This window comes from Oenanthe melanoleuca, chromosome 6 (genome assembly GCF_029582105.1).
Source record: "Oenanthe melanoleuca isolate GR-GAL-2019-014 chromosome 6, OMel1.0, whole genome shotgun sequence".
Taxonomy (NCBI): domain Eukaryota; kingdom Metazoa; phylum Chordata; class Aves; order Passeriformes; family Muscicapidae; genus Oenanthe; species Oenanthe melanoleuca.
Genome location: NC_079340.1, coordinates 29,683,137 through 29,699,600, shown reverse-complemented (window position 1 = coordinate 29,699,600; position 16,464 = coordinate 29,683,137). Strand labels below are relative to the sequence as shown.

At 43.5% G+C, this 16,464-nt stretch overlaps 1 protein-coding gene across 2 annotated transcripts in view; it reads right to left on the bottom strand.

The window, feature by feature from the left end:
* GRK5 (G protein-coupled receptor kinase 5) overlaps window positions 1-16,464 on the bottom strand; it is a 151,797-nt gene that overhangs the window by 14,596 nt on the left and 120,737 nt on the right. Inside the window, exons 6-12 of one of the 2 annotated variants that reach the window (XM_056494651.1) lie at window positions 13,840-13,932; window positions 11,630-11,693; window positions 10,985-11,125; window positions 9,000-9,190; window positions 4,560-4,597; window positions 3,664-3,753; window positions 2,149-2,357 (exon numbers count right to left, since the gene is read on the bottom strand). In XM_056494651.1, coding sequence (XP_056350626.1) covers window positions 2,149-2,357; window positions 3,664-3,753; window positions 4,560-4,597; window positions 9,000-9,190; window positions 10,985-11,125; window positions 11,630-11,693; window positions 13,840-13,932 — 826 coding nt within the window. Of the gene's footprint in view, window positions 1-2,148; window positions 2,358-3,663; window positions 3,754-4,559; window positions 4,598-8,999; window positions 9,191-10,984; window positions 11,126-11,629; window positions 11,694-13,839; window positions 13,937-16,464 lie in introns of both variants that reach the window. The other variant, XM_056494652.1, reaches the window with a different exon arrangement.

The following is a 16,464-nucleotide window of genomic DNA, read 5'->3' as shown; positions in this document are numbered from 1 at the left end:
TCTAAGCTCATGAAGCTCTGAAGAGAAGGCTAGGCAGCATGGTGGGAAACATTTCCTCACTCCTGCCCTGAAGAGTCCATCATGGGAAAGCCTTTTGTGTTGGGTTTTTGAGAAGGCTCAAGTTTCATTTATGTATTGCAATGTTTTGCTTCGTTTTGCAGATATGGTGGGTACTTCATTACTCCTTTGTTTCCTTGTTAAGAAGCTGATGCAAAGCAACAGAGTTCTGGCTTTCAATACATAAAGCAAACAGAATTTAAGAGAATATGTTTGAATAGTGGATTTTTTAAAAAAAACATCACTTGATAAAATAAATTACTTTTGGATGGGAAACCACAAATGCCATCACACTCAGTATCAGGACTCAGACTCTTCCTGCCTCAAGATATTCATGCTCAGAAAGGGAAAAGTTATCTTTGGATCCATTAATAGCTTGCACAAACCACCTCAATAACCATGCCACATGATTGGAAAGGGAAGCAGTAGTGATCAAGTCTTCAGGAATAATTTATGTACAGCCCAACTTCCCTGAGGCAAGAGAAAGACCTAGATGACCTCCTGAGGTCCTGACTCCCTGAAACCAGAGTCTCCATGGGTGGAAGATGAAAATGACCACTACAGTGTGATGACTGTCTGCTCCCCTGGGAGTGTGGTAGGTCATTACAGCACTATCCCATCAATGCCACATTGAATTCTTCTCAGCTTGAAGTTCTCATGGTTATTTTCAGAGTATATTAATTCTGTTATGCGAGGGACATAGAGAGTAACAAGAACGGCTTTTACAGGTGTGTCAGCCAGAACAGGGGGGTTGAACTATGCCATCTATAAAAGTCTCTTTCAACCCAAGCTATTCTGATTCTGTGCCTCAAGCAGCAAGGTAAAATCTTTGCCTCACATCTCCATTTCAGATTAACAGCAGGACACACGAATTCTCTGTCACCCCAGCAGATGCTGCTCCTCACCTGGTGAGAGCTGAGGTGCCCCTAGGAGGGAAGGCAGCCTGCTGGAGCACATGGGACAGCCTGTGAGAGCCCAGGGCTGCCCCACATCCTCCTGTGACTGCCTCACTGGGGACTCTGCATCACCAATTAAGGGCAGGGAATGGCCCAGAGCATCTATCAAGAGTGATGTCAGTTAATTACCACCCTGAGGATTCAGGAATGACTTGGTGCTCTGTGAGCTAATGACTTCCAGGCTTGATACTTGGCAGTGCTACCATTGTTATTTTGCAAGGAGACTTCAGTGTCTCTTCCTGCAGCCAGCCAACCAGAGTGCTGTGGGTCTGCTCTCTGCTGGCCTGTTGCACAAGACATTGGTGAAACTCTCCCTACCTATTTGTTGACCTTTCCTCCCCTTCGTTCTCCCTCTACCAGCAAACACAGATAGGTCATTGTCTCCAAAGGAGTCTTCACTCGTTAGCAAACAACACCCACAAAAAGGCCACATCCTTTTCCAAACTACAATTCAGCCTTCTAAAGATGGATGTCAACAAGACATTGATGAATTCAGACGGAGCTTTGAGATTTCTCAGAGGGATTGAGGATTTCCATTGTCAGACATGGCTATTGTGCTACAAAAATGACTCCCAGCTGAAGGAGTGAGAAAACATTTTGAAGAACAGCTCAACAGTATTAAGAAAAGCTGGATACCCTGGCACCCTGGGGGAAAAGCTGCTAACAAAGTTAGTGAGATGGGCTGGGACAACATTTGAGTGTCACAATAATTTCATTGCATAATCTTTGTCCTCCTTACCCCCAGCTCTCACCAAAGACAATGGAAGCGTGGGGTTTGCAGTTCCTTGCAGGAGACAATCAGATTCTTGCATCACCAAGTCCTTTTTAGTTTTTCCTACAAGCTTATAAAAGACAGAAATGCATTCTTGACTGCAAACTAACATTCAAAGTCTCATGAGAATAGATACCGCTCCCTTGGCCATAAAACTTTGGAGAGGGCTCAGGATGACTGTGATGAATCTCATGGAGAAACAAGCCCAAATAAACACAATTTGAATGAATAGAGAGTGCAATCATCCCATCCACAGCTGAGCTTGGTTAGTCCTTGTTTCTGCAGCCCCTCTATGGCACCCTGTTACTGCTCAGCGTGTCAGACCCAGCTCGTTACTGAAGCTGCCCCTTGCCAGCCCCTTACCATTTTGCAGATGGACTTGGCCTCCTCAGAGAACTTGTGGGAGTACACCTCCTCTGTCTCCAGCACTCTTCTGTCCACTTCTTCCCTCTTCACCTTCTCTTTCCTCCCACGGAACGGCGATTGCCCAGCAATCATTTCATAGATGAGACAGCCTAGCCCCCAGTAGTCAGGGCTGAGTGTGTATCTCTGGTTGTTCAACACCTCTGGAGCTGTGGAGGAGAGTGAGAGGCCTTGTGGAAATGCTTGGTATCCACACAGGCAAAGCATTTAAATGCCTAGAAGTTTCATTTTGGTGGCTGAATACACATGCACAGAGAATGGTGGGTAAAATACAAAAACACCTCCTGATTGCAGCTGAGGGCATTGCAGGAAATGCAGCGTGCTACATGCCATGGTGGTCTCTCTACATGCCACATGCCTTGTGCATGCTGTCTTCTGACTTCTCTATCAACTCAGACCAATTAAAAACAAACCACAAAAGAAGTTGGATCTAAATATTAAGCAGAGACCTAATTTTAAGAGTCCCTCCAGATTTCTCCATTTAGGGAAGACATGAAATGCAAACACACATCCTGTAAACAGCCGTGACATTTCTTCAAAAGCAAATTCTGTCTCTTTGGTCAATTCATAGCTTTTCTTTTTCCCCTTTAAAGAAACTCCAATCCATTAATTTTGTGTTGCAACCACTGACAATGCTTTTTGGGCAGATAGCCACTGCCTTGCAGGCACCCTCACCTCCATGCATGGGTACAAACACACACCCACACGTGCTCACAAGCACACAGCCTTAGTGTGCACACAAACTTACACTGGGATAACAAAATTTAGACATGACAACTGATTTGCTTGCTTTCATTAAAGTCTCCATATGGTGTAACAGTGGCTCACATCAGCTAGTTTCTAGTCAGTCAAATAAGCATAAGCAATTTTTACTCCAAGAAATATGCCCACCCAGAGAATGCATGAAAATAATTACATTGAGTTTAGAAAACAGATCTAGTTACATAAGAGTGTAGTTTTTTTTGTTGGTTTTTTTTTTTTTTTTTTTTTTTAATTTTAACCAATGTACAAATCTCTACTCGGTTTTTGTGCAGCCTCCCCTGCACACAGAGTAAAGCTCAAGATGAGCATAGGTGTGGACTTACCCATCTTATCATGACCATACAAATATATTGTAACTCCTATCCAAAGCAGAACTACAAATAAACCTTTGTTTTGGCACATAACCCTCCGAAGATAAATCTACACTAAAATCACCAGAATCCCAGTTGCTGTCTCCCCTTTCAATTTGCTTTGCTGATTTAAGGTTATAGACCAGCCTCACTGAGAGCTGCAGATCCTTTCACCCTCTCCTGATTTTCACCATCAGGATTTCTGTGGGAGTTGCTGATGGAACTGGACCCAGCTGAATGTGAATATTTTTTATTCTTTTTCTTAAGCTTACTTGGCAGAAATATGTCTAAATCTCAAGTAATCTCAGCAAATTTTAAAAAAGCTGAGCTGTGGAAGACTTACCCATATAGCCTACTGTTCCTACTCTTCCACGGATTGATTCACCCTCGGGGATTTTAACAGCCAGACCCAAATCAGATATTCTAATATGGCCTGGGAGGAGAAAAGAAACAAAACAACACAAAAGAGATATAATGACCTGACCCAAATTAGTCCAAAACCCACACCTGTGGTCATTGCTAAAATACTCCTGCAATTTACTGCTCAGACATTTTAAGAAAAGAGTGTTCTGAATCACTGAATTGGAGCAGTTTCATTGGTATGGAAAAGAGGAATTACTGAGGGAACTACAACACAGTGAAATAAATGTCAACAGTAAGGCTGTGGACTGCAGTGGATTGTACCAGGTATTTGAAAACCCATGTAAAAAGGCAGAGAGAAGCATGCTGTGGGGAAGCATCCTGAACTGATCACAGAGGATGGATGGGCTGACACAATTCTGTAACTCTGAGGGCTGAAGAAGCTGCATCTGGTCTGCAAGTCAGCACGAGATTTGATTATCCCTGCCTCCAGCAGCAAACGGGTACCTGGGTTTGCACAAAGCCAGACTTGGCTCAGCAGAGGATGAAGGTACTTTCAAAAACGGAGAGGGAAGCACAGATTCAGAAATTAGAGCTCCCTTTGTGCTGCATCAGCCTTGCAAGAAGGATGGAAAAGCAGCAAGGAGAGGCAGAGGGCCCCAGCAATGCTGAGCTCTGGAGCAGCCCCTGCTGAGGGCACGGCTGCTCCCTCCCATCTGTGCCCTGAGCCCAGCAGCTCACCACCCAGCACAGGGATTCTAGAGAATGCTGAGCCTCTCAGTCACTGCAGAGCACTATTTGTCTTTGTGCAATACATTTCCTAAAACTAACTTAATCTACTTTACTGTGAAAGCATCTCTGCAAACCTCCGAGACTTACCATAATCATCCAGCAGGATATTTTCTGGCTTCAGATCCCTGGAAATGAAAAATAGCAGTCATGGGTATGAAGCTGGTTTTGATAACATAACCATACAACTGTGTGAGGGCATTTATTACATGTAATAAAGCAGCTGAGTGTCAACTCAAACAGCAAGGAACTCCTGAAACCAATACAACCTTTTACAACTCACTTCACAGATAGACTGAAACCATATGTCTTGTTCTAAACTGGAGTTACAATTTTTCACTAAGCCAAGCTTTTAGTTCCTAATCTACCCTATAATGGACTCATCCCTCTAGTCCTGTAAGCCCTGTAAACCAACCCCTGTAGTCCTGTGGGCTGTAAAATCCCACTAGTTTTTTCTGTTATAAAATCTTATGGTGAAAAAAAAAAAAGTGTTATGTTTTAAAATACTTTATTTACATGTGAAAATGGAAATAGCAATCTGCTGGGCTCCAATTTTCTATGTCTGGCATCTGAGTCAGACCAAATATGTGAATGTGTGTCCAAGCACTTGCACACAGGTGAATCAATTTTGTTGAGTTTGGAAAATGTGGGGCAGAGGGGAGAATGCTGTGCCCAGATTAAGATTCTTCTTACAAACATTTGTGAAACTCTAGTGTCTCTGTGGTTTGGAGCAATGCCATTTAAATTGGAAAGGTGGTCAGTCTGATGTCAAAGATGTGCCTTTTACTGAAAAAAAGGAAAAAAAAAATCCCCAAATCTGTGCAAGGTATAAACTTCAGAAGTAAATAATCTCAGTTTTCATGTATTTAGCAGAGCCTTGGCAGACCATTCTTCTGAGAAGTTTGTCTGCACAAAACCTGCTCCACCAGCTGCTGCTTTGAGATGTTTCCCAGCCCAGCCACGCTGTCCCCTCCTTGACCAAGGCTGTTTTCCAGACCTTTCCAAGCCCAGCACAGCTCTGCTGCCATTCCTGAGCTGCTGATGAGGTGGAGACCAGGCAGAGAGGGAATGAAGCCACCCTGGGAGATGAGAGCAGAGGTGTCAGAGGGCAGAGATGGCCCTGCTGGGCTGGGAGTGCCCCACAAGTGCCCCAGGGCTGGGCTGTGCTGGCTCAGGAGCCCAAATCAGGCACCAGCAGCTGGGTGAGGCAGGGAAAACAGCTTGCCTCAATTCACCACATCATGCCCTGGCTTTTATCTAAAGACACTGCTTAGCCTGGTGCAAATCCAAGCACTGCTTGACCTCTTCTTTTTGTAAGGCATCTGTGAACCAGCCTGGTTCTGTCAACTTCCCAGCAAGAGGCATTTCTGGGCAGAGAGCAAAGAGAGGGTGTGTGCAAGAGAAACCTTGCACCAGCCTGTGCAGGAGCCCACCCCACCTCTCAAGCTGGACCATTTCATTATCAGGTATTTTCCTGTGCATGGAGAGGGGTATTTTATAGTTTTTGACAATGCCAAGGTTGGAATTTTGAAACTTGCCTTGCTTTTATTTATGATTTCAACTAAAACACAGAGGGCTGTGAGAAATCTCCTCTTCTTGCTTGCTTCAGACCTTCCTGACCTCCAAGATAAACCTCACCCAGTGCTCAGTGGTACCAAGCCTACTTTTCAAATAAACAATGCTGAAATATGTGAAGGGCAGCTGAATACTGAAGAGAAGCTGTGATTTTGTTTAACAAACCACTGTGGGCTTTCCCTGCCCACCAGCAGAAGGTTTCCAGTGCTGGAGCAGCACAGTCAAGGGCATCATCTATTTATTTTTGAAAATGTGTTCTAAATCCTGCAAGAATCATTTCCTTGAAGAACTTAGCCTTTGTTAGTTACTTCATCTTCTGCTCAGCAGTTATTAGCCCCACTTAAAACTTGGGGGCAATGATAAGAATACTATATGCAATTTGGGAAATATTGTCTTTGAATGAAAAAATGAGAGACTCTACAAGGACCCTGAGAACACCAGTTCAGTCCTTACAGTCCTCTGTGATTCAGGGCAATTAGAGGAAGCTTTCCTCCCCTCCCAGACATCAGTTGTCATTCCTGTTTTTGGAATTCTGGTTCCTCAGGATCAAGGCTGTCTTCCTTTGCATGGCCAGCACTTCCAAGGGTTCATGACTGAAATGTCCAGGAGGAATAAAACTCCTTGGTGGACATACTGACACATAAAGCTACTTCCCAAAGGCTCAGCTTCCCATTTGTAAAGCAGCCTTGCCCAATCATACTGAAACATCAACTGCTGGCACAGTGCCCATGCTCAAAAGGCAATTGTTTGGCTGTGCAGGACAGCCTAAACAACTCAATTAATCACTGTGGACAAGGCTTTGCCATGTATTTGTGCAATGCCTGGGACAATGTGAACTTGATGCTGACTGGAGCTTCCAGGCATGGCTATAGTATACATTTTTTTAAAATTACATATGTTAAAAATATTTATATAGAACAAAAATGTTATATATATATACACACACACACACACACACACACACATATATATAAATATATAAATACATGATATAAATAATGCAATATAAAAATATAACATACATATAAATAATTTGAGGAGAACCAGCAGCTTTTTACATTTGCTTTCCATGAACAACCAACCCATTGACCTTTACTAACACGATGCAGCTGAGAAATGCACCACAAGTGCCATGTTTGACAAGGGAATTCTGAATGAGATAAATCTGACTCTGAGCCTGGTTGTTCTCCCAGGTCACGTCTGCAGCGTGCGTCAGCAGCAGCCCAGGAGATGGGGATGCATTTTCCAGCTCTGTGATCTACTCAGGAGCATTTTGTTTATAGAAAATGAAATTAAGGCTGAAGAATAAGTGTTTTGTGATGAATTATTCGCCTTGAGAAGGCAGTAGCATTTAGCTGCTGTATTTTATTGACCTATATAGCACTTCTCACGGGTCCCACACCATGCTGTGCTGTTACAAATGAGGGGTCTCTGCAGATGCTCCTGAAATACTGCTAGAAAATGTCACCTACAAGGATGTAGTATCATTCATCACCAAAATGAATGTGCCATCTGAGGTGTAAAGTAGCAGCTCTTTTAAGAGTAGCATGAAAACTCCTGCTTAAGGAAGTAGGTGCTATTTCTCTCAGAGCCACACAAGATTTCAGGTGGCCAGATCTGATTTGTTCTATTAGAAAATGGCATTAGTATGGCATTTTACCAGCCATGTTATGAATGCACCAGTCAATTTTTTTCAATAAAATATGATTGTGAAACACTAGACTACCTCCTAAAATGTTTGAAAATGTGGTAGGAGGTTTTCTAAGGGGAAAGGAAGCCAGACACTTCATTTACAATTTGATTTTCCAATTGACATTAAACACTTAGTACCATTTTGTTCCTTGGGGAGAGAAAAAACCTCCTCCTTGGGTGAGCACCAACTAAATCAGCATGTTATCTGTCTGCCCTCTGTGTGCCAGCTAGCAAGATGCAAGGCAACCAAGTGCCAGTTTGCCAGAGATCTCCAAGGAACAACAATATTTCAATTTCTATTGCATACAAGCACATGCATCCTATGTATTACACACAGGCATATCAAATGATTGAAAGCATGGCTTGGCTTTTAAAAATAGCATCTCATTGTCTATTAATCATTGTCCTTGGAAGTTCTTTCATCAATTTACAGGCCCTCTTCTTCTGTGAATGCCAGCAATGATGATTTCACAAGCGGGGATGATGAAGACAAACACGAACCGTTGTTTACAACTACAGTGGCTGCTGATTAAAAAAAATAAATCCTCGTGGAGTCACAAGAACGCTGTCTGCAATCTGCTTGCTTCTCCAGCCTGCCCTGGAAAAGTGCTTGTGTAGAGCTGCAAGCCAAACTGGGAGCTGAGAAGCCGGGCTGGAAGCGGCGGCGCCGGGCAGCGCCGTGCCCGCTGGCTGCACCCAGCGATGGTGGGATGCTGCCAGCAGGATGCCTCTCTTGAGTGGCTGGGAATGGGCCCCCTTCCCTGGCTGGCACGCCAGGATCACCATGGATTTATCTAGCTAATCACACTCACACCAGTGGAAATTCCTGCTCTCTGTCTCAGTCACCCTCTTGGGGTTGCACGCCCAAGTTTTGCCACATCTGATTGCTGCAGCCCCTTGTGCAATATAACCCAGCTAACTAAAATAGAGGCTTGGATGGAATGATCTCCATTTCATCCCAACTAGGAACTCGATTTCTTAATGAAATCCCATTAAAGGAACTTCCATCATGTTCTCATGTTGCCCAGTGCATGCTGAGGTAGGGTTTGGGGAGCTTTGTGCTAGTTCTGGATAATTTAGACAGGATGTATTTAGGGAAGCAGCTGCTTCCTTCCATGATTACTGTATCATGTTGTATTTATACAGGGCTCTGTGAAATTTCAGCCAAAGATCTCAGCTGTACAGCACCACAATAAGAAGGGAGGAAGCAGACAATTCTTTCCAATCCAGAAAAGACATCCTAAGACTCTAGAGAGTGCTTACCTGTACACAGTGTTTTCTCTGTGTAGGTCTTCCAAGCCACAAAGAATCTCTGCTGCATAAAACAAAGCTCTTTCCTCCTCAAAGCCTGGATTTCCCATGTTGTAGATATGAAACTTCAGGTCACCTCCGTTCATTATGGTCAGAACTAAACACAGTGCATCCTTTGTTTCATAGGCATAGGCTAAATTGACCTAGAAAAAACATTTGCAGCACAGTTGTGACAGTTCAGATGGCTGCTAAGAAGGAAGTGCAAACTTTTAATTATAGACTTTTTGCAGAAAATGAAAAAAAATACATTGACTGTATTTGGTATGTACTTTCTTACAATGGCAAACATATATTTTAAAAGTACAGAAAAATCAGATGTTAGGGTTCTACAGATTAGTTTGTGGAATCCAGCCTATTTATCACCAGAAACCCTCAAGGCCTAGATGACTTCAGAGGCTGGACAAACATACTAATTCAAGGAATATTTTCCCATGTATGAGAAATCGTAGTAATCAAGGGAATCTACGCCTCCTGCTGCACTGTTTTGCATCTCAGTGAGTTCCCTGGAAAGCCCAGATATCCCAGTCCTGGGGTGACCAAATGGATCATCACAAAGATGTGAAGATCAGCATCATCCCTGAGAGGCTCTGGTGGGTGCCCAAGGAAAAATCAGACCTGCAAAACCTGCCCATCACTTTTAAATTCTGCCGTCCTCTGGCAGAAGCAAGTAAACATGTAAGCAAACACCTTGCATGTGTTGTATACACAGTGTTTCCTGAAATAAGTATAAAGAGCATGGCAGATGCTGAGATAACACCTTTTTTTTTTTTTTTTTTTTTTTTTTTAAGTCTAAGTTTTAAAGGAGGCACAAGAGCTGGTGTGACTCAGAAGAGCCCTGCATCAGCCTGACCAGCTCTACCTCATTGCTTAGATATTTCTGCAAGCCAATCTCATTTGATATGTTTGGGTTGAATCTCTTGCAGTCTCCTCCAAGCATCTCTCTCCCAGACACTGGGAATTCAGGTAATGACTGAATAAACCAGCACATCCTGATGCAGCTGTGATGCAAACCAAGGCTGTAAAACACACTGTCTTGGGTTGCAATACAGGATGTGACCAGAAATGTGAATTCTGTCCCATCTGTTACAGCCTGGTGGGGCAGTGACCCTTATCTCCTGGCACACATTATCTGCTCATGGGCCATCTTTAAACCAGCTGGGCAATCATCTTTATCTTTCCCACAGCCCATCTTCCCCAGGAGATATTTCCTATTAATGGCCAGTGAGTCCCAGGGCATGACTGATAAAATTACATCATCCCACTGGGAGATGCTCCAGCCAGGGGAGGAGCCAAGCCTTTCCTACCCAGATAAAAACTGAGATTTGGAACACCAAAGCAGCCTTTTCCACTGGATTCCAGAGGAAAACCAAACCTTTCCACATCATCCCTGGAGCTTCAGAGGAAAACTGCACCTTCTCCAGGAGCACTGCTCCAGCTGAACCACATCTGCCCCTGCAGGAGGATGCAGCCACCATTGAATGGGACTGTGCCAACACCCTGACTGACTGACTGTGTCAGCTTGGATTCTGACTCTGGCAGGGTTTGGGATTGTTCTGTGTAATACTGTATCTCTATTTTTATTTTCCTAGTAAAGTACTGTTATTCCTAATTCCCATATCTTTGCCTGAGAGCCCCTTAATTTCAAAATTATAATAATTTGGAGGGAGGAGATTTACATTCTCCATTTCAAAGAGAAGCTCCTGCCTTTATTGGCAGACACCAGGACACACACCATGCTTTACAGGCACAGGTGCTGACTGCTGCATTTCTCACGGACCAGACACTAAAGGGAGACTGGGCAGAGGCACCTGGAGCAGGGCTAAGGTGCAAAGCAAAGGGATTCAGCTTCTGGCACCTTTCCAGGAGCAGGAGATGGAGGAGGCACTGCCCTCAACCAGAGCAGCACTGAGCGGGGAACCACGCAGCTCAATACTCACTACAAACTGACTATTGACTTTTTCCAAAATCTGCTTCTCGTTGAGTGCCATGGATTCGCCTTTCCTCTTCTTTATCCTCTTCTTCTCTAACCTCTTGCAGGCGTACATCTTGCCCGTGGCTCGCACTTGGCAGGCGCAGACCTGCGAAGGGAGCACAACAATTGCCGCGTAACTCCGAGCCAACGCTGCGTCTGGGCTGAGCTTTGCTCCTCACATCCCTCCCCTTTGGTCCTTTTAAGGCCAGAGATGGTGGCTTAGTGAGCCAGGCTTAGGCAGGGCAGCTGGGGACTGACTGCTGTTTCCAAACCTGCTGTGGAGTACTGCTTCAATTATTGCACTTTCCCCTGCCGGCTTCCTCTCCCACCTCCTTCTGCCTTTTGTGCAGATTGCAATCTCTGAGTCTGCACCCCCCCAGCCCCTGCTGCCACCTCCAGACACCAGGAAAATACAAACAAGGGTGTGCCCCCAATTCCACATCTGAACACAAAACAACTCTCAAAAATGTCCTTTTGAGATTACAGTGTCATGAGGGGTTGAGTGGAACCATCAGCAATTAATGAAAATCAGCCTCTGTCACATTTTTAGACACCTGCAGTGTCTAAAAAGTAAGAAACACTCTGAACAGAAAGTTTCAGAATTACTCACCTCCCCAAAGCCACCTTTCCCCAGTACCCTGTACTGCCGAAACGTGTTTTTTGTTACTGGTTGCCTGTAAGAAAATAAAATAAATAAATAAATAAAACCCCCACCACACTATGTTTAATGCACTCTCTGTGATTTATTTATTTCAGAGCATACTTCTGAAAAGCAAAATAGATAAATATTATATAATCACATTATTCCAAGGTAATTGTATTATATAATATAATATATAATTATGTAATTACATTACTTCAATACTATGTATGGCTTGAACTTTTCAATTCCAACATATTAAGCTGTAATAAAATACAACACATTAGTGAGTCATCAGTATAATTTCTGCTAGCATCTTAGGACCAAGGGGGGCTCTGAATCTCCATTATACAGCTTTGGCCTTTGATAAGCAAAGAGGAAGCCTGAGATCTTCCAGTAAGATATTAATTTCCATGACATATGGGAAGGGCTAACACATTGCTTTGCTTTGCCAGCAAGATGAGAAAAAGAGATACCAAATTCAAACCACCAGAAAATAATTCTGTTGTGTTAAACAAGACATGAAACTTATATGAATCAAAGGCAGAAACAATCCTGGAAGCAGGAGAGGTGGCTTTATGTGACATTTGCAGGCTGGGAGAGCAGGAGGACAAGATCCAAGCCAGCCCATTCCCTCTGGGCTACCTCTTCCTGAGGGAGCATCATAGGCAAGAAGGGAGCAAGAACTAAATTAAGGTTAAATAAGTCTGTCCCTGAGGGCAGAGTGCTCCCAATCACTTGACATGATCCCCATACAATCTCCCAGGCTTCCCACAAAATCTGCTCCACCAGAATGGCTCCAACTCTACATCCAACTTTTACTTTGCCACTGTAAAACTTTTATAACATGACAGAAGAAGAATTCTAGGCTCAGTGAGATCCCATTTTGTTTCCACCACCAGGGTTTTACAAGGATCCCAGCACTGGATGTGACTATTCCTGCTATCCTTGCTCCCCTCTGGCTGGCAGCCAGCCTGCAGAGGGAGCAGAGTAACGTGGCTCTTCCCACCACAGGCATGATGAGGTTGATGACAATGAAGAATAAATGCTGAAGTAAAATCCTTTTATTAATGCCCATTATTGTTTTCCAAAGTGGGAGAAGAATAGTATGCAGACAGTAAAAACTAGAAGAGGAAAAGATGTTATTTTCATTATTCCACGAGGCTGCTGCAAATGCTTTTGGGGTTAAAAGCAACAATTAGTAGTGATAACTACATGTTCAGCAATGTCCCTGGAATAAATGGACTCTGTGACTGCTCCTTCGGAGCCAGCAGGCTGTCAGAAGGAGCTGTTGATCACTCCATGCTACTAACATCTCTTTGCTAATCTTAAAAACAATTCTCCCAGCTTCTTAAGCCAGGCATCCATAGCTTGTCACTCTTGTTGGGGGAATGGAAAAAAAAAATCCTCAAAGCACTGCAGAAAATTTGTTATCCCTAATGTGAAAACAGATAGGAAATAGCCTGGCTAGAGATGAATCAGCCAATGGTTTTTAATTGAAATGGAAGAGAAAATGCTGGGCTCAGTGAAGATGGCATGTGGAGCATGCCTTGGCACGAGATGGCTCTTCCCTCTGCCCACCCCTCTGGAGCAGCAGCTTTGCAGCTTTCCAGGGAGAGGAGCTGGCACAGCTCCTTTGATCTGGAGTGTCCTGCTGACACACAGCGCTGGTGGATCCGGCCCGACGCATCCGCCGTAATTAATTCCATTTGTGGAAAATGGGGATTCTCTCAGCTCAAGGTCACTGTCACCCTGCAGTGACCGTCTGCTGCTGCACTCCCTGACAAGGGAAAGGCACAAGCCCCTTTCCTTGCAAATTAATACCCACTAAGGCTGCCTGGTTATTAAATGTGCTCAGGAATGTCCTGCCAATAAATAGGAGAGGAGCTATATGCCACATCTTTTCTCTCTTTAGAGTGATTTAATAATGGTGACAACTGGTCCAGACAAAAAGTCACCACATTCAGAGGGTAGCTAAACACAAAGACAGCTGAAGTTGGTGAATGTACATTAATCATACCTAATATGTTTAATGTACCTAAGACCATTACATGGTTGAACATATGAGCTGTAGAAGCAAACATTATCTCAACATTCAGATTTTGAGCATATTCTACAGACTTTGCATGGAGTAAAAATAAACATTTACATTTATTTTTATTAAAATATGTGACACTTACCTTTCCAACCACTTCCACTGCAGAAACCTGTCGAAGTACATGCTGTTTAGGTACTCTTGGAATGGTTCCCCACTGAGGTGGTCAAGGACAGATCTATCTCAGATGAAAAGGATATATAAGCATTTTATAATCCTGAACTTTGAGCAAAAAAAAAAAAATAAAACAAGTGGAGAAAAATCCAGACTTCTTTTACGTTAGGATTATGTAATTTCTACTTTATTTTGTACTTTATTTCCCTCACTGTTTCAATATAAAGTGATGTGCTTGATATATTTTATAACAGGAGGCCTCATACTGGTGATGCTTGCTGAAAATGATCAGGCAACTCCCACTGGCTTTAATGGACTTGTACAGAGGTTTTAGCCAGCAGACAGTGAATGTCTTTGCTTCTGTTAGTAAACTGAAACAACATCCTCAGGAACTGAGCGCCTAAACTTTGAGGGATGTTTACATCTGGATAGAAAATTTCTGGCTGAAGCCTATTTCTGTCAAAGAGAGACCATCAGAGGCATCGTTTTGAGCAAAGAGATCGGTTTCAATTCCTGCTATATAGAATTAGTACATGTGACTAGAGTCAAAGGGGATTTCCTAACAGCTGTGTGCTTTGTAGAGTAAAACAGAGGAAAGAGAAGCTTGAACAGGGATGTGAATTTGCTTATGGATCACAAAAAGAATTTTGGGGCTCACGCAGTGGATACAGACTTTTGTGTAATGGAAGGAATAAAGGAATAAAAAGGTCAGTCTGCACATGTGAGAAGAAAGTCTGTTGCTTGCGGCTGGCAGCAAACAGCCAGAGAACATCAGGCATCCTGTCAGAAAGGCCAAAGGTTTGGAACTAAGAAAAAACATGGGCTGAGCTGGGAGCTGCCTAAAATGAAGGTGGTCATGTTTTTTAAGTTGGTTCTTGCTTTGCTTACTGGGGCTTCTGCACCCACCTCTGCTGACAGCATTGGCAGGACAGAATTGGGTTTGGGTGAAAAGTGCCCAAAGAAATGAGCATTTCTGTCTGGGGGTATACAGACACATTTGTGTCCATGTCTAAGGGTGTACAGACACATTTCCAGATCTTGCTGGAAGGAGGAAATCCTCTCTGAATGACTGCTCTAGTCTGGGGATGGATGGTCTGTGTCTTACCCTGGGGCAGTTCTCTGAGCAAACAAGTCACCATGAGTAATGTGTCTCTTCAGTTTAGTTCCTCCCTGTTCATGAGCTAGTACTTTTTGAACTTCTCAGCTGTAACATTATTATTTTTTTTTTTAATTCTTGCACCATCAGTCTGGAGATGGCAGGTAATTGCACATGTTCAGTGTGCACAAGTCAAATTGTTGCTGTCTTCATTAGCTTTGACTGGACACAAATCATAACAGTTTCCCTTAATGGATTAAAGATTACAAAATAAAATAAGAAGTAAATCTTAATTTGCTGTAACAAATGTCCAAATTCAACATCAGAATTCTAGGTGAAGTTGGAAGAGGGCAGGAGCAGACAGTGAAAATACTAAAGGTAAAAGCAGAAGTTAAGTTATACACATATTTTTCTTGCAAACTGCGTTTTATCTGTGAAGATGTGAATGAAACTCATCCCATCCCTGCTCCTCCAGGACAGCAGCCTTCATATTTGTATGTATGCCTCCCTTTTCTGGTCTGACTGTGAACCCTTCCAAAATTAACATCATCCAGTCCCAGTAAATACCAACAGCAAGTTCTTAAAACTTCCTTTTGACCTCATTTTAGTCCGTGTGAAATGATCAGCATATTTATTAACAAGGTCCCAAACCTGGCTCATTCCTGAGTTTCAGCTGGGCTGAGGGAAGGAGCCTGCATTAAGTGGTGTCCAATGCTCACCCTTTCCATTCAGTTAATTAAAAGCTGCACATATTTTAAAAGAACAATAGCTGCCTTTCAGCAGTTGTTTGCTTTTTAGTTCCCCTCTTTGGCAACAACAAAGTGCATTTTGGAGGGAACTGTCAGCTTTCAAACCGATTTGAGAGCTGGAAACAGGCACAGGGGGGTTTGTGTGGAGCACAGCCCTGCCTTTGTCACTGGGACTGGCACCCACAAGTGGGGCGAGTCACAGAGCATCTCTAGAGGACACCAGGGCAGTGCAGGGAGACTGCCTGTGCCATGAGAGAGGGCCAGGAATAACCCACAGCTCCTACCAACGCAGGGATAACTGCAACCAGAAAAGGTCAATGAAATGAGTCAAAACAATGAATGACAGCCGAGCAAATTTTACAAATCCCCATTACATCACCCAGGGAAAACAAGCCCTGCTCAGCCAGGAACCACATGGGCCCGCGTGCCATGATCCCTCCTTTTCATATTTTTATTGGTTTATGATCTCCTGGCGTGGACAGCTGGGGCAGGGCTTGCAAACACAGATTGCATACCTGGAGCTTTAGCACATAATGGCACAAATCGCTGCAGAAACTGATAAGCCTTTTCCCAGACAAAGGGTGGAACAAAGCACGTTGGTTTGGGCAGCACAGGCAGACAGAGCATTCAAAAAGCCCCGTTCTCCTGGTGAAGATTTTCTGGAAAAGCCATGCGGATCAAGTTTGCACATTCCTCTGTCTAAATGGACTGTATAGCCACTTAATTTTTATTCACTTTGAAACAGAGATGT